Here is a 26,851-nt window from a genome sequence, read left to right as displayed (position 1 = left end):
GTACTTTGACAAAATATTAATACAATTAAATTTTTAATAAGCATCACTATTTTGGATACAATGACAAAAGGTAGTACGGACATCACTTTGCTATAATTCAGACTTTAAAACCAGGGAAAGGCAAAAGACCATCTTTATGTTAGAAACATTTGTATTGCCTGGATGTCCTGTAACATCATTTAAGATTTAAGTGTGCGCACAGTCGGAACTTATTGACCCTCTTCTCTAACTTCTGCTGGGTTCAGACAGTCGTTCATGTGACCGGCTGTCACATGATAGAGCGTGACGCCGTGTTGTAGTCTGTCAGCTGTTCGCACAGTTCAGGATCTGGGTGAGTGGTACAACACAGTTTCTACTCCGTTGTCCCTTATAGGATCCAAATAAATTCAAACGTCCGAACTGTATGATTCGTCTTACTCTGTGGATGTAAGTGCTATCACCCGTGGAGCTTTTGTCATTCTGACACGACGACAGAAAGGATGTGAAGCTGTGTTAGCGCAGCTAGCATAGGTTAGCAGTGGCTTATTTTGCTAGTTGTTGCTAGCTAACGCCGAGCTGACGGTGTTACCTGCGCCACCTTTAATGTTATAATTTCACAATATTATATGTATATCTGGCGACAGCCTTAATACAGTGCCATAGTACTACGTTGCCTTTTATTTCTTAGTAAGAGCCATCATGTCATGTCGTGACATTGGGCTAGCTAAGCTAGTTAGCATGACCTGCAGCTAGCGGTATTAACTAGATACTGGTCTGCATGTTAGCTTACTGAATACAGTCTAGGTTAAACTTCTGAAATTAGATGTAAGGTTAGTATTTCGTAGACATATTCGTGGCTGTAACCGTAAATTATTTGCAGCTCAACAATTCCTGTATAGCTCATAGGTTACTTCAAGGTAAAAGCTAACCAAATGAAGCGAGACGTTATGCCACATTTAACTGATTATTAGAACATTGTTTGCTATATTTTATATATATCGTCACTATCTATAAACTGCAGCTTTCAGTAAACACACAAAACCAGGCTAAAGCTTGGAACAGTGCCTCTGATGTTGATCACCCTGTGCTGATGTTAACTCTGGTGTTTCCATCCAGGTGGATTTGGATTTTACCTGTACACATACTGTAGTAGATATAATACAGGATGGATATCCGCGGGGCTGTGGACGCTGCAGTCCCCACCAACATCATTGCTGCAAAGGCAGCTGAAGTGCGTGCCAACCTGGTCAACTGGCAGTCCTACCTGCAGTAAGTACACGTGCACAGATACACAACAGTACATCATGTCAATAATCACTTAATGGACACTTTAGTAGGTACACGTTCACAATTCAATACAACAGCTCTGCCATTATTACTACTTTCACAAAGCTTAGAAAATGTCAGTATTTGTCGTCACTTGATGATTGTTATTGAGGTTACAGTGGTGGAAATGTTGTCTATGTTGCATTATGTTGAAATGGTTTTTCCAAACCCATTATCATACATTCCTCCTTCTGCTTCTGGAAGTCTTCTTCCAGTGATATTGAGAGGTTTTGGGATTTTGCTTGGCCTAAGTTAAAGTATACATTCTAAAAGCCACATATGTTGTTGATATATTGTATTATCAAGTAGGGGGAGATTTGTCCCCAAAGTTCATATTGAAGTTAGAAAGTTATCATTCAGTCAATCGGAATCAGATGCATTTAAAGTGTTTCCAAACAACATGGAAGAAGTTACATTTGGCTGTAGATGTTTTGAATGTTGATGAATGTTTTGACATTTTATGACTGAGAAATGTGTTATTTGTCATTGCTCCGATTGGTATAACTTTTGATTTATGTCTGTAACGGTGCTGCTGCCAGTCTTGAGCAGCACTGTCTTGAAAAAAAAAAAATTCAGATTGCTGTGGCAATTAATTCTTGGTTAAAAATGAAGGTTAAATCAAAAAATAGAATTTCTTAAAGCCAGCACGTCAAGCACTTAAGCTCTCGTTAAGTCAATCTTTCTGAAGAGATCAGTGTAATAATTCAGGGCTGAGCGCAGTGTGCCAATCTAAAAGGTCCTCTAGTTCCTTTGTTGTGATTCACTGTCTTGAGTGCTACTTCCTCTTTGAGCCGCTGTCCTAATGCAGCAGATCTGACCTATGAATCACATAATTTCTGATTCCTTGGTTAAATACCATAATCCTGTTTTTACTATAACTGCGTACCTCCATGCACCTCCCATGGTGTGTTTTGCTTTAACTAGAACATGTGGTATTTACAGGTTAATTGCCATGATAGTTCAAGCTACCCTTTGTAATTAGAAGCAGCATGCTAGTGACAAGGCAAGGGTCACTCTCTCTCTCTCCCCCAGTGAGTGTCAGCGGTATGTTTGTATGCTGTATGAATTGCTCCAATGACAAAGATGGTGTTGTGAATGCCCCATGAATAATCAATAGGAACTATCACTCTTTATTAGTTCGTCTTGCCGTTCAAAGTCAAAAGTGTGTTCATGAATTGCTTCAAGTGATCGTACACAAATTGTAGTATGTTAATGAAGTTTCTCAGTCATCTGGGTCTTGGTAATTCACCTCTCATCCAAGAGGATTCTTCAGTTCTAACTAACAACTCCCCTCCAATTAGTTAAAGCTGAGGAACCCTCTTGGATGACAGTTAAAACACCTTCAAGAAAGTCAAACACTTCTGGTTGCCTACGATACAGTGAACCACTAGAGAAATTGTAGTAGCATTATGCAAATATGACAATGTCTGGGTGAATCATCTTGCAGGAGTCAGATGATCTCTGCAGAGGACTGTGAATTCATCAAGAAATTTGAGGTGGCCAACTCTGAGGAGAAACAGGTCATCCTGACCAACGAAGGACATCAGGTATTGAGTCCTTTACGTTATCTGTGCATTTTTGTGTCTTTACTTATTGCTTCATCTCACAGATGCTTGAGCAACTCTCCTTTAGATTTCTTTATAATTGTTTTCATTTGGATCTTAAGTTCACAACCTTCCAAACTAAGCAGACACACTTCTGGTTGCGTGAAGAAGTCTTTTAGATAAATATTGGCATTGCAGCAAAATACACAGGATTAAAGTGACTATTTATACAAATGTTTAAACTCAGTGGAATACCTGGGAGCCTGTAGCTTGGGGGATTATACAAAGTACAATTTACCGTATAAGAGTTGTACTGTAAAATTCTTCTTCAGAGGACATCAAACCACCTGCAGTATCTTGGCTTTTAAGAAACACCTTTTAACTTTCAGGTTTACATTTTATGTTCTTCCTGTACCCAGTACTAACACACCCACCCCAGTGTGGCCTCTTGCATTGCTCTGCTGTAGTGCTATTATCGTTCCAAAAGCACCTTTTATACTGTAACAATACTGAATCGGTGAGGGATTCTCTCCTGTAAAACCTCAATTCATACACACCTTCTCACATTTCGCTGACAGTCTGTGGACTGTTCTTAGAGGTGCCTGACAGAATAAAGGCAAAGGCAGTTCACTCAATTTATCACATGCTGTGTCTTTGTGCTGTGGCTGACTTTGTATTTATTTACTTTGTTTGTGTGCAGTGTGCGAAAACCTTTCTGAACCTGATGGCCCACATCTCCAAGGAGCAGACAGTCCAGTACATCCTGACTCTGATTGATGACACTCTGCAGGTAAACAGACAGACCCGTTGACTGTGGACAAATAGGACATGCATGTACAGCAGAACTGTGGTGAGAGAATTTGAGATCTCTGGACTTTATCATTTTAGTTTCACCAAGCAGGAGTTTTGGTGTAGATTTTGATTGCACACAAAGTCTTAGGCAGTGTCATGATTTCTAAAACTTACACAAGGAAATAAGAAATAAGCATCAATTGAATATTGAAGTTTTCCTTTGTGTTAGGCTTTAAGCATGTCAATAATGATTATTGTTATTAAACAGGGCATTAAAGTTTAGATCTGGCAAATTTGGACAAGGTGTTTGGTTTTTTTTTCACCTAAATTAAGCTCACATTTCTTTCCTTTCATTCATTCAAATGAATGCAAAAACAACTTTTTTAGATTTGTGAATATAAAGGTTAAACCTAAGTTATCTGTTGAATCGGACTTAACATTCCTCTATGTCATCTGATACTTTTTATGACTACAGTTTGTACATCTTACTTTATTGTTAAATGTGTTACAGTGACTTCATCACTATAAACTTTTGTAAAGATGGCCTGTATTTCATGCAGTCCATCAGTTTCTTCAGCTGTGCAGCAAATAAGTCTGAATCTGAGGACTCATCTAAGATTTTACTGTGATTCAGGAGAACCATCAGCGCGTGAGCATCTTCTTTGACTATGCCAAAAAGACAAAGAACACCGCCTGGTCCTACTTCCTGCCTATGCTGAATCGTCAGGACCTTTTTACTGTTCACATGGTGAGTTAAGAGATGATGATACTAGCTTTGTGTTTTAGAATATCGAAAAAATGCAAATGAAAGACATGTAACACCTCAAGTTGTCCCTGCAACAATAGACTAGTTGCCACATGTCAAACCAATCTTGTAACCTAGGCAACCTTTTGCTGCCTATAAATGTTATCTATCATGAGTGCCATTGTCAGTCTGTAGAATAAACAAGATGGACATATGTGGAGACTGGGACAGGAACTATGTAAGGGAACATCTAGTGCATGCTTAAAACCTAAGCACATGGTCATATTTGTAGTAGCTGATATGATATAGTTAAGAGTAACCTCTCAAACCACATAGTGCACAGATCAGGATGCAGGAGATCTTTTCCTCACAGATAAGATGCTGTGTTCGAGCCATACATTTTTCACAGGTTCGACTCTGATTCTAATCATAGAAAGACATGAATAATTCCTCACAAAGCAACCCTTCATCTTTTCCCACAAAAAACAGGCAATTAATGTTATTCTCCCTGCCAACCTTTACAATTTAAAAATGACCACCCAATGGCAAACTGAGTAGTATGTTAGGACACCCACGGCTTGATTTTAAAATACCAGCCAGATGGCATCCAGCAGGTTGGCTAAATGTGACCCCAAGAGTGTGACACAGCACTTTAACTCAATCCAACTGTCATTCTCATTCTTGCTTTTAAATTAGAGCCTTGATATTTCTACATATCCTCTCCTGTCAAGGATGAAATTGGAGAACACAATTTGTTCCCGTCTCATCACAGGACCCAAGAGGCACTTATCAAGCTGAAATTGTTCAGTAATTTCGGCGCTTCGATGAGGCTGTAGATCATGTTTTGTTCAGTACCTTTTTGTAGTGTTTCAGAACAAGGTATTTTTAAACTGAAGGACACGCTATTGCAGCCTTCAACGTAACTTATTTTTCTTTATTTCTTTTTCACACTGGAATTTAAACTAAAGATGCTGTAATTCATCATGGGAGACGTGGTCATATAGTCAGTGCTACAACTGGAAAAATGTTTTTCTTGCCTTTAAACAAAGCAGTAAATTAATAATTTTCAGTGCTTTTACTTACTTTTACACATTTCACAGCAATAAGGAACAATTTCGAAATAGATAATGATTGATGAATGCTATAGAATGGTTTGGCTGTAAATTTGCACAACAATATGAGTTGAAAATGTCCTTCTTCAATAAGGCGGCGAGGATCATCGCTAAGCTGGCTGCCTGGGGCCGTGATCTGATGGAGGGAAGTGATCTTAACTACTACTTCAACTGGATCAAAAGCCAACTCAGTTCACAGGTACGTCAATCAGCATTTGGTTGTGAAAGTGTTTTATATTATGAGTATTTATCTAAAGTGACTTTTGTCATTTTACAGTGCCTTTTTAAACTGCAAAGTATGTATTATGTCTGCTTTTATGTATATAAAATCTGATAATGACAGTGCAGTGCAGTTCGATGAAGTCATAAATCCGAGGATAGACGTATTGCCAGATTGTGACCGTTCAAGAAAGGTGAACAGGACTTTATACTTTCCAAGCTGGTTCATTTGAAGGCAAATTTTGCTGTTCATTTGTAAGTCTGGAGTTTTTTTTGCCGATTTGAAAAGTACTCTAAATAAATAGATAATGAATAAACAAGATGTAATAAACATGATAATGATGTGTACTATAAGAAATCAAATTTCCTGTCTGTGTGCATAATTGACCACATAATTGAGTTTTGAAAGATGACCCTTTTTGTTTCATTTTACTTCATCATGTCGTGGGTTATTAATTTCTTAGATATTAGGACACCATCTTCTGGAGATGCTGGCTCCCTCTCTGTAATAATGAGTTGGATTTTTTTCCCAAAGAGTCTAATTAACTTAAATGGCAAAATGATTTCCACTTTCTGTCTTTCTTCATTTTTGTAAAATTCTATTGTTTGGGCTCACTCTGAAAACCTTGTCTGAATGATTATTATGCATTTATTCATGTTGAGTTTGAGCAGACTTGTCAGGCCTTGAGATGGTCTGATGACAGCTGCACTGAAGGTGCAGGCATTGCCTTGGCAGATGTATACACTATAGAGTGGGCTGATAAAAAAGCTGAAAATTGATTTCCGTTTTTCTCTTGTGCCTTGGCTTTGCACACCAGTATTACCAAAATATCCGGAGGTTCAGGTAAAACCAGCAGCTCTGAAAAAAAAAGCAGAATTTTGTCTCTTTGCTCCTAACATTCTGTTTCCTTTAAAGTTTGTTCTTATACTAAGACTGCCTCTTGAAATTATGTTTGATTGCATTTCTCTCCTTAACAGCCCATCAGTGAGCATCCACTGTCACTGAATTGTGGTCAAGATGACAACACACACTGTGTCTCCAGTGCCACTGTAATTTAGCACTAAGTAATGGATTGTGAACAATTGTGCACTTGTTTCTTTTGTTTATCTCCCATTAGAACCTACATGGTACAGGTCCAGAATCAGGCTCAGGAGCAGGAACTATTTCCCCCAGTGAAGTGAGTATTAGTGAAGTGCATCATCGGTCACCCTGGCGCTTCCAAAACCAACAAAAAAAACCGGCAGGGTTTGTGCAAGCTGGACTCTGTCAGTTGTCTCTGAACTTTCACATCTTTTATTTCCCCTGTCTCTCCCATTCTGTTCTTGCACTCCAGTTATTCATGAATAATTGCAGATTGTTGGAGACCTGAGTCTGTCAGAGCAATTCTCCATCTTGACAGCATGGAGTTTTAACTGTACATGTGGAAATTGCATGCCGTCAGCCACTTCTCCTTAATGCTGGGAGTGCATGAGACACAGGGCTTTTCCTGTAAATTAGGATAACAAGGGAAATTGGAATAGCATTTGCACAGCTGCAGCGGCAGCGTCCTACTATCCCGCACCTATTCAAGCATTAGCGTGATTATTCTGAGAGGTCTGCTCAGAATTCCGTTGACACGATCGCTATCTCTCTAATAACTCAACATCATCTTTTCCTCTGCATTTTCAACCAGGTAACCTCCTCCACTCCTCTGCTCTTCTGTCGTCACTGCTGCCTGTCCTCTTTGCTGGACTTCTTTGCTTTTCTTCAACCTCTTTTACCTAACAGATTAATGTGATCTATTTCTCCTCTCAGCTTCCTCCACTCGCTAATCTCAAATTTACATTGTTCTGCTCAGGTGTGATGGGACTCTTTTCCCTGCTATTGCTCTGCATTGTACTATTGGGTCTGTGATCTAGCATGTTGTTAATGTGTGTAATACTATAGACTGCATGTGCAATGCCTTAAGGTTTGATGGGTGACAGTAATGCAAGTTTTTGGACTGGCCTTCTTCCACGTGCTGTATCTGCTTGTCAACCATGTTTCAGAATCGCAGTAATTGTACTTGACCCTCTAACATTTTGTTTGTTTTTCTGATTACACTGCTGTGGCTCCTGCTTTTGTTTGAGTAAATGTTTGCCTCTGTCCTTCGCAGAGCTCTCAATATGTCCAGTGTGTGGCTGGATGCCTTCAGCTGATGCTGAGGGTCAATGAGTACAGGTTTGCCTGGGTGGAGGCTGATGGAGTCAACTGGTGAGTAATGACAGTAATGGCAGATAATGTTAATCAATGAGTTAAATGTAAGCTTGATAATTCATTGACACAGTCTGGCTGACAATTAATTGAAATATTGTTGAAATCACAATATGGCTAAGTGCAATATACAAATCTCAACAAGCTGCAATTTATTGATGAAGGTAAAATGTTTGACAAAACAGCTGCAGAGATACTATAGTCTTCTTCTCCAGATGTAGCATGTTATAATTACCAAAAACAATAGTGGATAAACAAATAGGTTAATGCCAGCAGCTGTTACATCATCATCGCCCATTACCATAACCATCCAGAGAAAAATAAGTTAGAAACTGGAGGAGCACCTTGCCATCCATCACCAGCAGCGGTCCGAATTACAAATTCTTAAAGAGCCAATTACTGGTGGAATAAAAGAGCTCTTGTCCTGTTAGTGTCGTGTCTCGAGAAGTGAAACCTGATAGAAGCAAATTAACCCCACTTTGTAAAGGCTGCTGTCCTAGATTGTCTCTGCCAAGCTTGTAAGCTTTCAAAACTGTATTAAATCTTCAAAGGCCAGAATTTTCAGTGGCATTTTAATTTTCTTTGTGTCACATTCTGAAGTATATCTCCATCTGCCTAAAAAAGACTTTCACTCCACACCATTTCGAAATTGACCTAAACCAAGGTAGTGCTTAAGATAAAAAAAAAATACCCCATAGACATGAAGTCACAATAATTTTGTTTTGCAATTCAGATGTTAATTGAAAGTATCTTATGGTTCACTTGCATGGGCCGAGATTACTTTATTTTAAGTTCTTCAGCCACATTTATAAAGAGCGTAGGTACTCCAAACAGTAAGGGAAAATGGAAGATGCAAAAAAAGAACAGAAGGCTCAATATTCCTGGTTGTATGGTACAGATTATCCATGATTTCCACAATCTTTCACCTGGTACCATACAATTTATTTCTTTATACAACATTATAAAACTAGCCATCCTGCTCAGTTTTGTTTAGAAAATTATAGCACATCCGTGAGCTTCACATCTCTGCACTTACCAGCTAATGTACGACAATGGGCGGTCTAGCTGCTGTCATTAGTACTCGGTATTTTGAGCAATTCTTCCCTTATCTGAAGACCATCTGAACATTTCAATCTCAGCCATCATCAGCGATAATGGATGAACACCACGAAGCAGACAGCTGTGAAAGCTCCACTGTTAGTAAACAGATGGTAGATATATAGATGTGGGTCTTCTTTTCCGGCACTTTGCATGTTTTTGTTCACGTTTTTTGATTTTTATTTATTTATATTTATCTTTTCTGTTACAGCATCACTGCGGTGCTGAGCAACAAGTGTGGCTTCCAGCTCCAGTACCAGATGATCTTCTGTGTGTGGCTGCTGGCCTTCAGTCCTCAGCTCTGTGAGCAGCTGAGGCGCTACAACGTCGTGCCAGCCTTGTCTGACATCCTCCAGGAGTCTGTCAAGGAGAAGGTCACTCGAATCATTCTGGCTGCCTTCAGGGTATGTCGAGAACTTGTCACTTGTTCAACATTTCTCTAAAATACCACTTTTCACCAAAAATGTTTTTAACTGACAGGTGAACTGCAGTTCCTTCCTGTCTTATGGATATGCTAAGGGGCCTGCAAGATTTGTTTTCTTTTTAATGTTTTACTTGTATTTGTTATTGACATTTTACGTTTACACTTGAGTTGACATTTACATCAGGTACATTTTATATTGCATTTTCAAATGCCCAAATTGGAGGAAAGAGGCAATTAGTGCCATTGAGCAATTCAGATTCAGCTATCCAGCTGGTTAAAGGGGTGCCATGAAAATGTTTTCACTAGGACGTCTGATGGAGGACATTTTTGGGGATAGGGGATTGGTTTCCTGTGTGTTACTGTATATGAGGTTATGTGTTCCCTCAGAGTTGCCATATGGCAAGAGTTGCTTACCAGATCACAACTGTTGTCACAGACGCTTTTCACATTCACTTTGACCGCAACCTTCCACATCCCTGCCAGGTGAGCGTCTGGTAGCAGGCATAGTTGTTGATGACTGTTAGCCACCAGTGATTAATTGGCCCAACCCAGTGTTTCCTCTACATCTATTCAGGAGTGGTTGACTACCATGGGAAGAAAATTACCGCCACAGCTAGATAAAATGTGACAAAGAATATCATTATCTAGATATCAAAATAGATAACTCAAACAAACATAAGGCTCAGTGAGTAGCTTCTTAATCATAATCAAATAACTAGTGGTGCAATCAGTAAACCAAGTCTAAGACCAACAGGGATAGATGCAGAACAAATACCAAAATGTCCCCTCTGCCATCGCTGATTCAAAGCAATCACAGAGGAAACACTGCCAACTCTAGAATTCACTGTGAAGAGTAGTCATGGTTTGATAAAGTTTGGAAGCCACTGATCTGAAGTCCTTTAGTGTTTGGCTAAACTTGGAGCTGTAAAATGTTTTTAATATTGCTTGCAAAAGTTTGAAGGTCATTATTTCTGTGTGTATGTTACTAAATCTTGAACAACACTTTGAACATTCACATTTAACTATGCTGTCTACAATATCATAACTAGCAGGAACTGAAATCACAACTCTAAAACAACAGATGAGGCGTCTTATGAAACAAACAACCCCATAAAAGTTACATAAATAAAATTTATGATCATGCTGACCCTTTCAGCTCCCTGCTGCCATTGCTCATAACATCTACTGAATATTTAATGCAGTTCTGCATTCTGGACTTGCACTGTTGTTTTTGTGTTTATGCCAGGTAATGAATTCCCCATACTTGGCTCTGACAAAATTAAATTAACAGTGGATGTTCCATTTATCTTCATCCTATAGAGCTCTTTCACTTAAGGAACTTAGTGAGTCTGACAGGGCACCGACACAAGTCTGGAGCATTGAGAAATATATTGAAAATCAATGTGATAACGTCCAGGTCCTCTGAAGGCTGATTCTGGTATTATAAAAGAGTATAGAAGTGATTGCAGTTAATCTACAGTATGATTATATTTTCAGCTTTAAGTAATATTCCTTTGCTTCAGCACAGTGAGTTTGTAGTTGACAGCCTGCTGTACCTGGACACCTTCAGGTCAACACCAAACAAAATATTCATGCAAGTGCTTAAATTGTAGTCCAGAGGAAATATGGATTTTTAGATGAAAAGCTAACTTGTAATATTCTGGCTTTGTATACCGCTACACAGCCAGAAAGCGACCTCGCTCAGAGCACAATGGTGCGGTGAATGGCATTGATTACATGATTGAAACATGAGCTCACACACCATTGGAGGATAGGTAGTTGCAAACGGGAAGGTGTTTAAGGCTGCTTGTACTTCTTTGTCAGCCAGTTCCATCAGTATTTACTGGTGTTATAGCCTCAGTAAATAAGCATCTGTGTTACTTAAGGACTACATTGTGTCTTTTTATTTACTGAAATTACTTTGAGACCACATTTTAAAGAGGACGTTGTGCTGTGTAATGTTCGCCCCGATGGACTGCACAATTTCCCCTACAGCTCATTCATCACACTTCTCATGCTGGCAGAGCTTTCATGGCAAGCGTTTGTGAATGCAGCCATGAAAGAAAAGAGAGCGCAGTGTTTAATTGGTCGTAGAAGTTGTAGTTCAGTTTGAGTGCTATCATCACAGCTAAATAAAAACAATGGTGGGCAGTGAAGGGAGACCCCAAACCGGTTTGACATTGTGTGGGTTTTTCCCCAAAGTCGTTCAACTTCCCTTACAGTGATCCTATTTGACATAGAGTGGAAAGAGCTACAAAAATATTGTTCCTCACCAACAAATGGAGAATTGTTTTATTGAAACCCAAGGGCTCCTAACAGTGTTGCTGATTTTGAGAAAGCTGCATTAGTTATTATTCCCTTTGAACAAATTAATTTCACCAAAAAAAAATCCAGATTTTTCTCCCATTTTGTTATTTTCCCAAACGTCCTAATTATGCAAACGGTGATGTCACCACATGGGAATAGCAGTGTGACTTAAATTATCCAGACCATCTGGAAGTCCTTGAACACATCCTCAATGGCAGCACTGCACCGTTTGTGATGTGTTAACTCGAACCTGCTCATCCGGTGTTAAAAGTTGTTTCTTATTTTTGAGAATCGTATTCAATTAGAAAACATGGATATTTCTGTTAACGAAGACTTTTCAAAGGCAAGCAGCTCTTAACATTTGTCAGATATTTCTAGTCAGCTGTATATGTGCCGTCAATGGTGGATTAAAGGGTTCAGAGTATGGAGTTGGTTTTCCATTACCTCAGTCCCACCACTGGAGCCACTTATCTTTTATGCGTGTAAAGCTTTGTCCAGAGTTTCTGATTCAGAAATACATTTTCCAGTTCTTGAACAGCTCTGCCTTCATCCACTTCACACCTCACTTACTACACCTTAAATTGAATACTGGCTTAAGGTGTATTTTTAAATGTAGCATCTTCCTTGGAAGAATTTCATTACTTTAATGATATATTGATACTCGGGGTGGGGGATTTGGATTAAAGGCTGTACAAGAATATGTAAAAAATTTTATAATAACTAACTTTTTGGAAATTGAGAAACTGATTTGGATAAAATAATTAGACCAGAATGTCTGTTTTTGCTTAATACTTGCAAAAGTCAAGTGTTCCTTCTGTGGGGCCCTCGTCAACTGGTTGGTGGATGGGTCTGGACTGTTGTGATTCTTTTATACCACTATCGAGTATCAGAAAACATCCTGTCATTTAATACCATATTTCAATACCCAAGAAATTAATCTCATCCGTGTCAGTAAGCCAATACAATTAGCTAATCAGTGCCACGGGCAGGGCTAATGACATTGTAGAGAGATGTTGCATTTACATAGACGGCATCTACTCACTATCACCTTACATCATAGTTTGCTCTTCTTTTTTTTTTTTGCATTTCAGTTTGCTCCACTCTCAAACCCCCAGCAACAACAGTGCATTTCCACTTGTACGCATCAGAGTTGTTTTTCACAAATACTCCTCAATGAACGATGTTTTTTTTCTTTTTTTCATTTCAGTCAACTGTTTAGAAATTAAGATAAATATGCAGTATACTCCACCATTCAGCGTGCATACATGTATTGTATCACATGCTCACATATTAGTTGAGTTAATAATGTTAAACATCTGTTCCCTCACCCTTCTGTTGTCTGACAGAATCTTTTGGAGAAGGCAGCAGAGAGGGAGACCAAACAGGAGTATGCTTTGGCGATGATTCAGTGCAAAGTGCTGAAGCAACTGGAGAACCTCGAGCAACAGAAGTATGATGATGAGGACATCACAGAGGACATCAAGTTTCTGCTGGAGAGGCTGGGAGAGAGTGTGCAGGATCTCAGGTACGCAGCAGACTCCATTTCATGAGTACCATTCAGTCCCGTATACATCAGCAAACCACTCATTTTCAGTTATAAGTAGTTCTATGCAGAGAGAAGGGAGTGAAGAAGCTGAATGTAATGATCTGTTATAATAATTGCTTGTGACAAGTCTTTGAAAGACTTGAGAGTATTTTTTGGCTGATCATGAATCAGGCAAATCTTGATCATGATTACATACTTGAGCGACCTCTGGATGTTCTTAGTTTGTACCGTATGTTCTGCCTCTCTAAATCACTCCTCTTACTCACAATACGCTTCGCAAAGTAAAAAAAAATTCCTTATGCCGAGGGACAAATGATAGCAAAGATCCTTGGACTGAAGCTCTGTACTTGCTGGAAAAGATTACTTTTTCTTTTGTACACACAGCTCATTTGATGAGTACAGCTCTGAGCTGAAGTCTGGCCGCCTGGAATGGAGTCCTGTACACAAGTCTGAGAAGTTCTGGCGTGAGAATGCTGTCCGCCTGAACGAGAAGAACTACGAGCTCCTCAAGTAAGATAAAGCACGCACTGTCAAGAGACGGTTTAGTTCTCCCTCTGTCATTTCTTTTCTAACACTGGCATTTAGTTAACAGCTAACAGTGCTGCTTACTGCAGCTACACAAAGACAAAACATGTGATTTATCACAGTTACACAAAATGTTCCCACTAGAGAAATGAGTGAAATAATCTATTATGTGTGTGTGTTCTGAATTTAAATGTGGCAGTTGAAATAAAGACGTGATTTGGTTCAGAAAGGTATTGTTAATGTTAATGTCACAAGAAAGATTGAAACCCATTTCTAAACTGCTTTTGAACTAATGAAAACTGACTGGGTTCAAATTAATTTAAAAGTAAGAATATAGATGATGAGCATGCTGGTGTTAGCATGTAGCTACAGCCGCACAGAACTGCTTGCGTGGCTGTAGACTCTTCTGTCTTGTTTGTGCTTCATGTGAGTGGCATATTAAAATGAGACTTGGACATATTTAATATTGTTTCCCAAATGGAGAAATATGTAATATTTGTATCACATTAAACAGAAACCAAATGTTGAAAAATACAGGTTCACTCTGAAATTTCGCTTCATATCAGTATTTATTGTCACTTGTCACATACAGTATATAGAAAACACTTCACATGCCTTCAATTAACAGGTTGCACTTTTTAGAAAATAGCTTCCAAATCAAGCACACACTTACCAGCATCATGTTTGATGATGGAACAGCCTCTTTATGTTGTTTGTCATTCTTGTCTCTGTGTGATTGTGTGTGTGTGAGCCTAATCTGCAGACTCCGGTCCCAAAAGAGCATCAATATGTGTCTGTGTTCTTTGTAATTCTGGTCACACACTCTGAGGCCTCGTGACATTCACTAAAAATCCTGATCTACCCATCTCATTGTCTTAGCACTGTCCTCTGTTTGTAATCAGCTCACACATCATCTCAGCTTAAATTACCCTCCTCTTTTATAAGTCCCTTTCCTGGACTCTCACCCACGCCTTGTCTCAGTTTGAACCTTGAGGTGTCACTCTTTCAGTCGATACCTTGTGTCTCCTGTCCTTGGATTTGGATTTTAAAGTTTGGCCTTTATCTCTCTTTTAGAGCTACATTAACTCAGGCTTTTGGGAGATATGTGCATCTCTACAGCCAACAAAATTACCTGAAAAAAAATCCCAGTTAATCTATTAATTTGATAAAGCTTCTTTCTCTAGAAGCATCTGAGTGATGTGGGAATTTCAGAGTGAATAAGGTCTGATGAAATCTGCCTTTTGATGCATACAGGCTTCTCCTTTTGTTGGCCTTTCTTCAACAGAATTTTGACAAGGCTGTTGGAGGTGTCTGATGACCCTCAAGTCATAGCAGTGGCAGCTCATGACATTGGAGAGTATGTGCGACACTACCCACGCGGCAAACGGTAAGGCATTCTTCTGTAAAAACATCAAAGGAAAAGATAATACAAAACATCAAATCAAAGCGTCAAGCCACTAGGTTTAGAATTTCTGACTCTGGTACCCCACTGTGTTGCTATCTCAGGGTTATGATAAACCGCAATGCAGAAACTTGCTTCCGCCCCCTTAATGGGCAGCAATATCAAAAGCACGATGGCAGCGGTGCATAAACACTACTTAAACATCCAGTCTGTTCCATCCCCACCGACTCCGACCTCCATCACTGTCCTCAGAAGCAGCTGTCCAGCTGAAAGGACAGCGGGAGGTCATACTGTCTTCACCCAGCTGAATAACATCAGAAACTTTGTTTTAAACAGGCTCACCGGGATCAGACAAAAATGAAACTTGTTAATTTAGTTTACAGATTCTGTGACTTTTTTATTTCCTTGGCCTTCAGTAGCGAGTTGGGGGAATTATTTCTCGTGAAACTGCTCCCCTGTTTGTCTATGAGATTTCCATTCATTATAGAAATATAGGAGTTAAACAACAAGAGATTTGTGTGAGTGAACAGCTGTCGGTAAAGATTATGCTTCACTAATTGGCCAGTAAAGAAAAAAAAAGCTTAGCACCGAGTGTGAATTGAAAGCTCTGAGAAACCAGTAAATGACAGGGGCCAAAACCCTTTGATAACAACTGGCGAGAGAGACTGAAATAGCAGATGAAATGACAGAAAATGATTCAGGTAAACAAAAAAAAGTAAAAGATAAGCAATTATCTCTAATTTTAGTCAGTTGATGTTAAGTCATCTGTATTATACCAACCCAATGAATAGTTGAAGTTACGCAGCACTGCTGGGTCCAAAACAGTCCCAAAAACGAAAGCTACCGCCTTGTTTTCGACCTGTGACTTATCAAGCCCTATGCATTAATTGTGCTGCAGGTTTAGCCAATTAAAACATGTACATAGCCCAAGCGTTACAGCTGGACTATATCTACATGCACAAAATACTCCGATGAATATTTCACTACTGTTATATATTGTCATATAAGGAATAATAGTGAAATGATAAACGTAGTCAGTGTGAACATCAGCTTGTTCCAGTTAGTTGAGTTCATCTGTTTTCTAAAGTGGGTCTAGAGTTGAGCTTTGGTGTGTAGAAAGTATTTTCAGTTTTTTCCACAGTTCCTGTGTATGATCAGCATCATTGAAATGTTTAATAACGGAAAAGTCAAAGCATATGAGACACAGATAAATGAGCTAATTGCGGCCTTTTGTATTTAAAACATTATTCAATGACACCTCATAACAAATAACTGACCCATGTCACATTCAAAGGGGAAAATCATTCAACTTTGAATTTGAAGTCAGACAGAAGAACTGTCTTTGCCCCCACTGTGACTGTTGTTGGCCACATTTGTTTATATCTGAACAGAATGATTAAATCAAAGCTCACCTCCTCTCCCCACAGTCCACAGAAAATAAGATAGATTGTTGTCCGTCTTTGTCAGATAGTGCTGAAGTTCAGATTGCCTGTCTACCTTAAATCTCATGAAGCTGCGACTTCTTGTTTCTACATCGTTTCCATGTATTTTTTAGCTTTCTCTCAAAGTTCATTATCTTAAGACACTGTGTGTGATAGAAAGATGGTTTTTCTTGTCTTTCATATCGATGTTATTACCCGGTAGTCAGGTCTCATTGTAGAATTGCCACATTTCTAGCCTTACATTTCTTAATGAGACCAGCGTTTCAGTGATTTCTGCAATTTCAGTGTCCCCGACAAATGGTTGAATATAATCTGTGAATATTGAGCTTAAAAACAGTTTACAGAGACCGCTAATGCTGTGAATGAACAAGCCAAGGAGTCTGTATTTGGTGACCTTGGTATAAGACTCAACAATGAACTATCTTTCACAGGAATTCCTTATTCCACCTTTAATACAATTCACATTGTGACCGAAGAGATATCAATATGTAGGCTTTCAACAGATATTCTCAGCAAACAAAGAAAAAAGGTAATAACCTAATGATTAAAAACCCATTATTACACCCCAGTAGGATCAATTTACCCACAACATTTCCTGTATTTTCACCCACATTTCCTCTCTCTCCTCGCACCATTTACTGTGTAATCACATGCATTATGCGGGTGTTTTTCCTTTTCAGAGCATTATGTCCTTTTACCAGGCCAGTCACCCTTCATAAGATACACAGAACATTTCTGACAGGTTGAATTTGATTACCTGATGCGCGACCAGTGAATGACCTAAAAGATGAAAATGGGACCAGTTTTCTGTGTGTGTAAAGGTTTTTTTTCCTTCCCTTTCTTCCCATTTCAGGGTTATTGAGCAGCTGGGTGGAAAACAGCTGGTGATGAATCATATGCACCATGAGGACCAGCTCGTCCGTTACAACGCGCTGCTGGCTGTGCAGAAGCTCATGGTCCACAATTGGTATGAACACATTTGTCTGTTTGATATGAGCTACTTCTCACTCAGATGTTGTCATGAGGAAACCTGTCCTTGTCCAAAGTTTGCTCTTTGAGGCTGTAGAATTTTGCTTTCACAGTATGTTCCTCACAAATTAAGGCACAGTGGACGGTCGGTCTGGATTCACATCTGTTAATCACTTGCTAGCAGATTCCACTGTTCCGCAAGTGTGTGTACTGCTTTGTCAGTTCAGCTGCAGTTTAATGATTGCCTCTGTGCGTGCAGCAGTTAGCTAACCATGCTAATGCTTGGTATAAAAGCCGTTTTTCTTAAAGGAAAAGTTTGATATTTTGACAAACATGTTTATTTGCTTTTTCCTTGCCTTCTCCTTAAGAGTTAAATTAGAAGATTCGGTACCATTTGCATGCCAGTACCATAAATACGAGGCTGCAGTTAGCTTAGCTTAACACGAAGACTCAAAGCAAGGGAGAATGGTTACCTTGGCTCTGACTGAAGATAAAAATAATTCAAATATAGTTTGTTGAATCTGTTCCTACATGGGGTTTTACATGTTATGTACTGGACTATTTTTTTGGTGAGGAGTAGTGACTTCCGGTCCCAGTATTTGTGTAAAGCTAAGTTTACCAGCTGCAGCTTCGCATTTGATGTAAAAACACAAGTGTCTTGTCGATCATGAATCTCTTATTTAATTTAAAGTGGAAAGGGACAACTTCCCTGTGGTATTACTGTCAATGCAGCTGTCACAAAGACAGCGCTAGCAACATGGATTCCACTAGCAGCCTGGCTTTCGCCAGCCCCATTACAACCTCCATCTATACTGAAGCGCTGATCAATACTTCAGCTTTAAGGTTAAGTACCACTCCTGTATCCGAACACTCGACACACCTTTCGTCTTTGTGTGTGTTTTCTGTTCCCTGGATTGCTTGGAAACAAAAAATCAACAAGCAACAAGTGAAAATGTGTTTGTTTTGCTGCCACTATCTAAAACATACTGTGCTCCCTGAGCAACTGTGGATGGAAGTATTGTGTTTAATATATTAGTGTTTTCTCATCTAAGTGACCTGTGTTCACTGAAGTGTGAAGGCAGAAGTTTATTTGCTCAATGTGGCACAAAAGCTTCTCACTTGTGTTCAGTAACTGAGAGGACAGAAAAGCAGGTTCTCATTATCAGTCCTGCAAAAGACAACAAGATGCAATCTCAGCACTTTTGCTTTAATACTATAACTTCCGATGTAAGATAGAGGAGGTTTTTGTACAGCCTAAGAGACGGAAAAGGCCGATAACAGTTGCAGAAAGAGAGGGGGCTGAAGCAGGGTTAACTACATTTTTCGGAAGTCCTAGAAGTTTGCTCAAGCCGAGAGATGTCTTTGTGAGTTAGACGCTTGTTCTGATACTTGCTAATTCTTATGTCTCCGCAACACCATTTGGTGGTCAGAAGCATTATGGTTTGGGGTTGTCCGTTTTTCTTTCCCATTCTTGTGAGCACAACTCTTGTGGGAATGAAAGAAATATATTCACATTTGGCACAAACATCTTCCTAGATTCAAGGATGAGCTGAGCAGATTTTGATGGTCAAATTTAAATGGTAAAAGTCACTGTGACCTCACAAAAAACATTTTTTGCCAAAAGTCTAGAATTCATACACCAATTATGACAAAATTTCACCCAGATGTCCAATCAGATAAAATGATGACTTAAAGTACTGTGTGTGTGTGTGTGTGTGTGTGTGTGTTCAGTCCATGCACTCTTTAAAGTTAGTACAGTATTGTTTACAGTTGACATTTACATGCATGCTGCAGTGCACATACTTCTATAGAGAAATACAACAACAAAAGAAAAAAGAAAATATTATTCAGACATTATTTAGCATTTTTTTAATTGTGTTTTTCAAAAAGAAGCACCTCAAAGTTGCCAGTCCTCAACTTTTCACTTTGAAGTTGCAGCATTATTGTTGACAGCCACTCACAGGCACACTGCAATGCACATTGGTAAATTAAACTGAGAAATTATATTGTGCAATTCCTCAATATCCCCCTTTATTTACTCTGCTCCTCATCAAAAGTCTCAAAACAGCCGAAGAATATTTACCCGCTCTGTCTCTCGTGCGTCCAAACACAGATACAGCCACAAAACGCTGCAGCTTCCTATGACTTGCTTTGTACTCCTCTCTGCTTGCCTGTATTATACTTTCCCCTCTCCACCAATACTGCAGAAATGTCCAAATACATGTAGTATTGATATCACTGCAAAAAACAGTCATCACCATGGGGAAATCTGTAGCCTCCTACCCAGGTGCTGCCCCTGGACCAAAGCATAGGGAGGTTTTTCAACCTGACAATCCCCCTGTTCTGAACAAGTAACTGTGGACAATATCCTGATCTGATTCTCTGGATATTGTTCATACGTGAAAGGGGCATATAGCAGTTATCCACCACAGGAGCACTGGTTTTGCTGATTTGGTTTTAAGGTCTTCAGTTCTCCTCTGTTAAAACAGTCTCCAAATGAAGACGGCGTGTCTCTTACTGGAAATTATTTGCTGGAATCAAGGTCTTCACCACACAGGCTATATAGTGAGTCTGAACAGAGATGGATGTAAACTTCAGCTCGACTGATGTGCGGGGGCATATTGCAAGGCAGTAATTCAAGTTTATTTTCTGTATGAATGTGTTGAATAAAAAAACGGGAGTAAAGTTATAGAAAGGTGGTGATATATTAACATGAGGGTGAGGGAGCTGAAGGGAAGATGAAGTGCTAAAATGAAACATGCCGGTTAGAAAAAAGAAACCTGAGCGCTGCATACAAATATCCTAATAGAAAAAGAAAGCACAAATTACACTTGCATATGAGTCATAGTCTCAGATGAGAACTGATGCAAAATTCAGCACATGCTTTTTGCTCTCAAAACAAAGTTGATTTGATTTTATAAGGAAATGGTAGTTTAATCACTCACTGCTTCACAACTGAAGACGTTCATCTATTCGTGTATTTTCTTTATCCTCTACTCCTTATAAGCCTTAATACGCCCACACATATGCCCACACATTTCCCTGTAATTCATCTTCAGGTAATGACAGCATATCATCACTTCTGTTGGTGTAGCAGTTCACTGGTTGATTTGTTTCTGTTGAAAACACGAAAGTAGGAGCGTTATTCTTCATGTTAGTTTCCTCTGTTATGTGTCTTAGGCTGCTTTTCCTCTAGTTTGTTTTTTCGACTGGACCTTTTAATGTGATAGCAGCTTATGTTTCGAGGTTGTTTCATCACATTGAACTATGTCTGCTGCCGACACTTGTTGCCTTTGTGAAAACAGAAAAATCTGACTGCTGCTGTAGAGTGAGGGAAACCCTAAGGCTGGGGCTATAGATTTTAATTATTTTTTTAAAGGAATGTCTCTCTCCCTGCTGCACATTGAAGTTATTGTCAAAGCACTGTCACCTTGAGTAGTTGCCTTTCCATTGATTCCTTAAGAAGATCTCACTGAAGGGCGCTGGCTGTCATGACAACAGCACAGATGAAGCTGTGAACTGAGAACATTCACTCACTTATTCTTGTGGCCTTCAGTGAGATTTTTTTCATTTCTTTTTTTTTGCCACTCGGCTCCATATTGATGGTTTGCCATCAGCTATTAACAGTCACTTTGTTATAGTGCTAGTGTCCAGGTAGAGGAACAGTCCTTTCTACAGACGTTGACATTTCAGGATGTATCATTACGTCATATTTCATACACCAGCCTGGTTATAAGGTCCAACAGAAAAACCCAAATGTCTGTTCAAGATCTCTGTGTGCTCCTTTTAAAAAAGCCAGGGGGAGAGAGTGGAAAAAATGCAAGAATGGGGATTTGACCATGGTGAGAATTTCAAGGCACCATATGCTCGTTAAAAGATAGTCCTCTCCTCAGTCCTGGTTTTACTGATAATGAAAGTGATGGAATACTGTTTATTTCCCAGGAAATGTTTTGGTTTATATTGTTGTATTAGAGTTGATGTAGCACAAAAAAGGGCAAAATATGCTCTGCTTTTTGGAACAAAAAGACATCATGCTCAGGGTGGGAAGCTCAATGGCTGGGGTAATGTTATGCTGCTGTGCTCCAGGTTGCAGGTCAAATAAATATAACAAATCTGACAAATAGCTATCAGCCGCATGCTGCTACCTAAAGAATGGTCCTGCTCCCAGCGTCGGAGGGCTCCTCAGTAAAAATAAAGGGATTTCGAGCCATATTCCTGATGTATTGTCTACAGTTGCTGATCAATTAGAAAGTGGTGAAATGATAACATACATAGATTCCTTACATTTACAGGACTTCAACCTGGAACACTAGTTTGACATTCGAGCGTCCCACACTGAGTGTTACCGGTTCGATTGTCAAGTCTTAGTAATATTCACCGTGCACCTGGTATAACATGGCCCACGAAAATCAAATAATCTGGAAGAAATGGTTGAATATTCGCACACTGCCAGTACTGAGTTTATTAAGCCGTTTTGGTGAAAGATCTTCAGTGGGGAACAAGAGGGAACCACACAAAGGAGAGACTATAAACCAACCGTCAGCTGTTTGAACATAAGTAGCCACTTCAAACCGCTTGCTGTCTCAGGTTACAGACTACCACCTCACCTTCATGAGGGCATTGGCATTTATTTGTTAGAACATATTTGAAAATGTACTGCTAACCAGCTTGAAAGTGCCATTATTCAAGTGCAGGTTTAGTGTCTTTTATCTTGAGGCGCCAGCTGCTGCCGGACGTAAATGATAAGGTGATCCGACATTGTTACTTCGTCATGCAACAGCAGCAGCCTTCGAGTCTGACAAATGAATGTAATTTAATGTAATGTTATCACAGCTGAAGACACACGAACATTGACCTTCAATGCTGCTTTTTAGCAGATTGAAGTTTCACCTTTTGTTTGTCAGACTACATTCAGTGATGCACCTTTTTAAATAAAGTGCAAATTAATCACCCACACACACATGTAACAGGGTCTTTTGAGATGGGTTTCATTACACAGACGATACCAGATGTTTGGATGTGTTTTTAAAGTAGTAAAACAAAACCGTATCCTTTTATTCATCATGCATTCATCTTATGATGGGCTCTCACTGGCTGGTGCTGTCTACCCACACATTGTTTTCTGTTCCACGTCCCTCGGATTGGTGTTGAATCACTTTTTGTAATTTGTATTTTAATATAGTTCATTAGATTTCTTTATATATCCTTTGATTTAAGTGTAGTTGATATCCTGCTGTGATTCACCTTCATGACTCATCTTGTTGTGTAGGTTTCATTTCATACAGCAGCTGTACACACGTACATCAGAAGGCGCTCTGGCTGACTTTTATAACTCTGGCTCATGCTTCTAATTCTGCCTTTACTTAGTCCCTGGTAGCACTTGGAATCAACATATAGCTGCTATTATCAGACCAGTTAAAGGTCATCAATGACAACTTCAGAGAGGTGTGGAGATTTCTTCTCCTCTTACAGGGATTTAGTTCTTATGTAAAGATGAGAGCGTTAAAAGTTGTTCTTTTTTTTCTTTTCTTCAAAAACAAGAAGTATTTCTCTATTTTTGATAAACTGACTTCTAATCAGTGGAATCCCAGCTGTAGATACTGACCTATGTCCCTCATAGCACAGTTTAAAAAAAAAAAGCAAAAAACTTACTCTTATTTGGTGTTGGTGGTCAACAGTGAGATCAAACATTAAAAGGCAGCCTTAGATGCTTTGACGGGTGATGAGCAGAGTTTGTTATTTAAAGATACAAACATAGAGACAAGGTACTTAAAAGATGAGTCAGCAGGGCTATTGAACTGTTTTCAATCACTCCTGCACATTTCTACGTATGAACGGACTTCTGTGATTCACACTTTAATTAAAGTCAAATAAAAGCAGTGAGTTTCATCAGGAAGTTCTAACAGCTTTGTCGGTCTGCTGAGAAAAAAATCTATCTGCACTCACGGGCCTGAGTGTTGGTTCAGAGAACATCATTTCCTCCATCAGATATTATTCGCCTTTTTGGTGTGTTTTTTTTCAGTTTGTGAGAGGCATTTGATATTTCTGGTAGCAGTAAGGTGAGTGTCATGATATAATATCTGAAAATGCTACTGCCGAGAAGAATCCTGAAAAAGAAAGTCCGACCTTTCAAAATAATGGTATTTTATGCTTAGACTGATATCATGTCCAGGTCAGAATAACTGGGAGAAGCTCGTATTCTAAAAATGAGAAAGTCATTTAAAACTACCACTTACTCTGATATTAAAGAACCATCTGCCACAATAATCATCTGAATTTGAAATCCATCTCATAGAGGGGAATCATTTGATATTTCTGGAAATGCACTCTCTGCTGTCTTGCTGAGAAGATTGATACCATTGTCATGTGAAAATACACCTATTAGAATGCAATATGTCATTTGTTTGCTCTTAACCAAAACTAAAATGTCAAGCTTGCCTTGAAATTACTGCTCCAACAGGAAATGGACAACAAAGAGCTGAAAAAAGTACAGTCGTCAGCAAAATTTTTTTAAACTGATTGAATGATGAAAGAATAGAAAAAAATATCAAACATTCTGTGGTAACCCTAACCCTTTTCAAATGAGAGAATTTCATTGTAAGCTGAAAATCTTCGGACAAAACAAGCACTTTGAAAATGTTACTTTGGGCTCAGAGAACATTGTGACAAGCATGTGAGCAAATATTAGATCTGTTAATTAATCAAGAAAATAAATTGATCCTTAGATGCAGTCCCAGTTTGACACAACTGCTACTGCAAACCACGGACATGTTGAACCATTACATTTCTTTATGTTGCAGCTTTATATATCTTTAGGTTCAGTTTTCTTGTTCATATTGTGAAAACGCTGTGTTTATGACCCAGTTGGGTTTAGGTTTGAAACCCACTTGATAACGGTTAGGAAAACACCATGATTTGGCCTATAATAGCGGTTTTGATCGCCACAAACACGGTCGAAGATGATCCAACTTCTTATCAAAAGTAGTCACAAACTGAAAATGATCTCTTGAAGTCTCTCAAAAAGAAAATCCAGTGGTGTCACTCTCACAGAGGCTGCAATGCAGTCCTGAACTGCGGTCGTTGGCTTGGCAGCCTTCTCACCTGTAAATACACCGACATCTAGCACATCTACATACCTACATGACTCAGAATTGTTGGCGTCTCTCAAAATGACATCCATCACTGTCCCCAAAACAACCTGACCACTGATGCCAAACTTTCAATCTATTCTCTATACACAGTAGAGTGGATGGGGATGAAATAAAGTGCAGTGTCTAATTTGGTGTCCTTTGTTTCACAGGGAGTACTTGGGAAGACAGCTGCAGTCCACTGATCAGCAGCAAGCTCCAGCTGTGGCGGCTCGAAGCTGAAATGTTCCTGTGCATGTGTGTCTGTGTATCACTGTGTGGATGAGTGTGTACCATGTGCACATTGGTCTTTGTCATTTTAATTATCAGCTGTTGAATTTTCTGTGACAACTTGAAGAAAACCAAACAGTGCTCCAGAAAAAGTGATCCTCGATGTAACTTGATTCGACTGTCGTGCTTGGTGTCGTGCCCCTCTCAGCTACGTGACGTGTGGTAATTGAAGTCGCAATTTATGTCTGTGATAATGTAAAAAGAAAGAAAAAAAAAAGAAAAAATGCGAGTTATTTAAGTCTTACCTGTAAAACATTGTATGTATTCCAATAAAGATGCTTATCTATGGTGTTTCTTGCGTTAAAGGCTGCAGTTCCTCTGCCCAGGATTTCAGCTGTTATTGGGGTTACAGCCACTGCATAACAAAGAGATTTATTGAGATTAGCGTGATGAGATAATTGAGTTTTCTTATCGCACTGAAATCACGTGGCTGCTATCGTGCTGATCGACAGCAGCACATGTCAGGAGGACTGAGGCTGAGTTACAATCCCCCCCCTTTTTTTTTTTTCCAAGTGTTTTTGTGCCTGTTAACTCTCATTTGTCTGCAGGCTGAAGCTGAATGTAGCCTTCAATAGGGAAAATGTCCTTCAACTGTGCCTGTAGTAGGGAGTTGCAAATAGCTTGTGTAAGAGTAATTAAGTATTTTTTATTGTCAGATCTGTTGTGTAGCCGTGAAAAATGGAGGTTATGCAGAGGTAGTTTTTTATTTTTATTTTTGTTATTCTTGTCCACAAACTGAAGACTTATTTTTGTAATTCAGAACAGAAGATGATGGCCTATTTCAAACACACGTACCTCCAACATGGGAATCAACGTCACTTTGACAGTTATATAACAATATCACAGTTAATTAGGTAAACCTCTGAAATCCAATACAATTCAATAAAACAGCTCTGCCTTAAATCTTAACTTTACAAAGTCAGTACAGTTTTTGTTGATACTAAAATGCTTACAGTCTCACACGTTCTGTCCCTGTTTACACACAAAATAAAAGAAACGACTAAGTATAATCCAGTCCGGTTCCATAAAAAACTAAAACATTCTGTGTAATTGAATTAACACCTAACATTATAGGCAATATAAAAAGTAGAACTTACGGAAACCCAAAAACAACATAAAATGGTCAATAAGCATTTCTTAAAAAAAAACATGAATACATGTAATTCATTTATAGATTAATAAACTAGTTTACTCATTTATGAATGCAGCTTTTTATTGAATGATTAATTATGAATTTTGATATCTATTTACATGACACTTCACACACTTGTAATGGATCACATTGGATTGTAGGTGTACTTAAGAAATTGGCCCCACTTGAGGAAATAGTTTTTCTTTTGAAATTCTTTCATTTTTTATCAATCAACAGAAAATGAATCAGCAGCACTTTCATCAATCAGTTAATTGTTCTGAGTCGTTCAGTCGGTTTCCAAAATGTGAGTAGTTACTGGTTTCTTTACTCTAACAAGATTTTACAATGGATTCCTTTGGGTTTTGTACTGTTCGTGATGCTAACTTGGCCTGGAAGAAATCGTGATGGGTCGTCCAAACAATTCATTGAGCCATCCTACTTACACATCCAACAACTTCTACAACTCTGTCGCCCTGTCTGAGGGGGAAAAAACACAGCTCTCCAGACTTTTTTCTGAATTCTTGAGAATAACTCGGTGTCAGATCTTTGTCACCATCTTGGTCCAATCCTTCGAAGATTGCAGAAACACATGCAAGAAGGTTTTGATAGAATAAAACTACACACAGTGAAACAACTCT

The 26,851-nt window shown here is 39.0% G+C and overlaps 2 protein-coding genes across 5 annotated transcripts in view; both read left to right on the top strand.

The window, feature by feature from the left end:
• The window catches only part of oprk1 (opioid receptor, kappa 1), a 52,760-nt gene that overhangs the window by 6,712 nt on the left and 19,197 nt on the right, over nucleotides 1-26,851 (top strand). The window lies entirely within an intron of this gene.
• Nucleotides 205-25,372, top strand: atp6v1h (ATPase H+ transporting V1 subunit H). Of its 4 annotated transcripts, none has more exons than XM_030402537.1 (14): nucleotides 205-331; nucleotides 1,096-1,248; nucleotides 2,753-2,852; nucleotides 3,550-3,639; nucleotides 4,276-4,389; nucleotides 5,593-5,697; nucleotides 6,836-6,895; nucleotides 7,853-7,950; nucleotides 9,260-9,452; nucleotides 13,126-13,304; nucleotides 13,710-13,835; nucleotides 15,136-15,237; nucleotides 17,548-17,661; nucleotides 24,964-25,372. In XM_030402537.1, exons 2-14 carry the CDS (start codon nucleotides 1,145-1,147, stop codon nucleotides 25,031-25,033), a joined length of 1,455 nt encoding a protein of 484 aa, XP_030258397.1. In that variant the 5' UTR covers nucleotides 205-331; nucleotides 1,096-1,144; the 3' UTR covers nucleotides 25,034-25,372. The 4 variants fall into 4 exon arrangements, with proteins under 4 accessions (XP_030258397.1, XP_030258400.1, XP_030258398.1 ...); XM_030402538.1 differs by having other exon boundaries at nucleotides 278-426; XM_030402539.1 differs by lacking the exon at nucleotides 205-331 and adding an exon at nucleotides 486-510.

The sequence above is a fragment of the Sparus aurata genome, chromosome 21 (genome assembly GCF_900880675.1).
Source record: "Sparus aurata chromosome 21, fSpaAur1.1, whole genome shotgun sequence".
In the NCBI taxonomy this organism is placed as follows: Eukaryota; Metazoa; Chordata; class Actinopteri; order Spariformes; family Sparidae; genus Sparus; species Sparus aurata.
The sequence above is the reverse complement of the archived record's forward strand: the minus strand, read 5'-3'. Positions and strand labels throughout refer to the sequence as shown.

Bases quoted from the DNA above. Each gene is read 5' to 3' on its own strand.
- atp6v1h (XM_030402537.1), top strand. From the start codon at position 1,145: ATGGATATCCGCGGGGCTGTGGACGCTGCAGTCCCCACCAACATCATT. The intron at 4,390-5,592 runs GTGAGTTAAGAG...TTCTTCAATAAG, and splicing joins ACCTTTTTACTGTTCACATG to GCGGCGAGGATCATCGCTAA. The intron at 15,238-17,547 runs GTAAGGCATTCT...TTCCCATTTCAG, and splicing joins CACTACCCACGCGGCAAACG to GGTTATTGAGCAGCTGGGTG.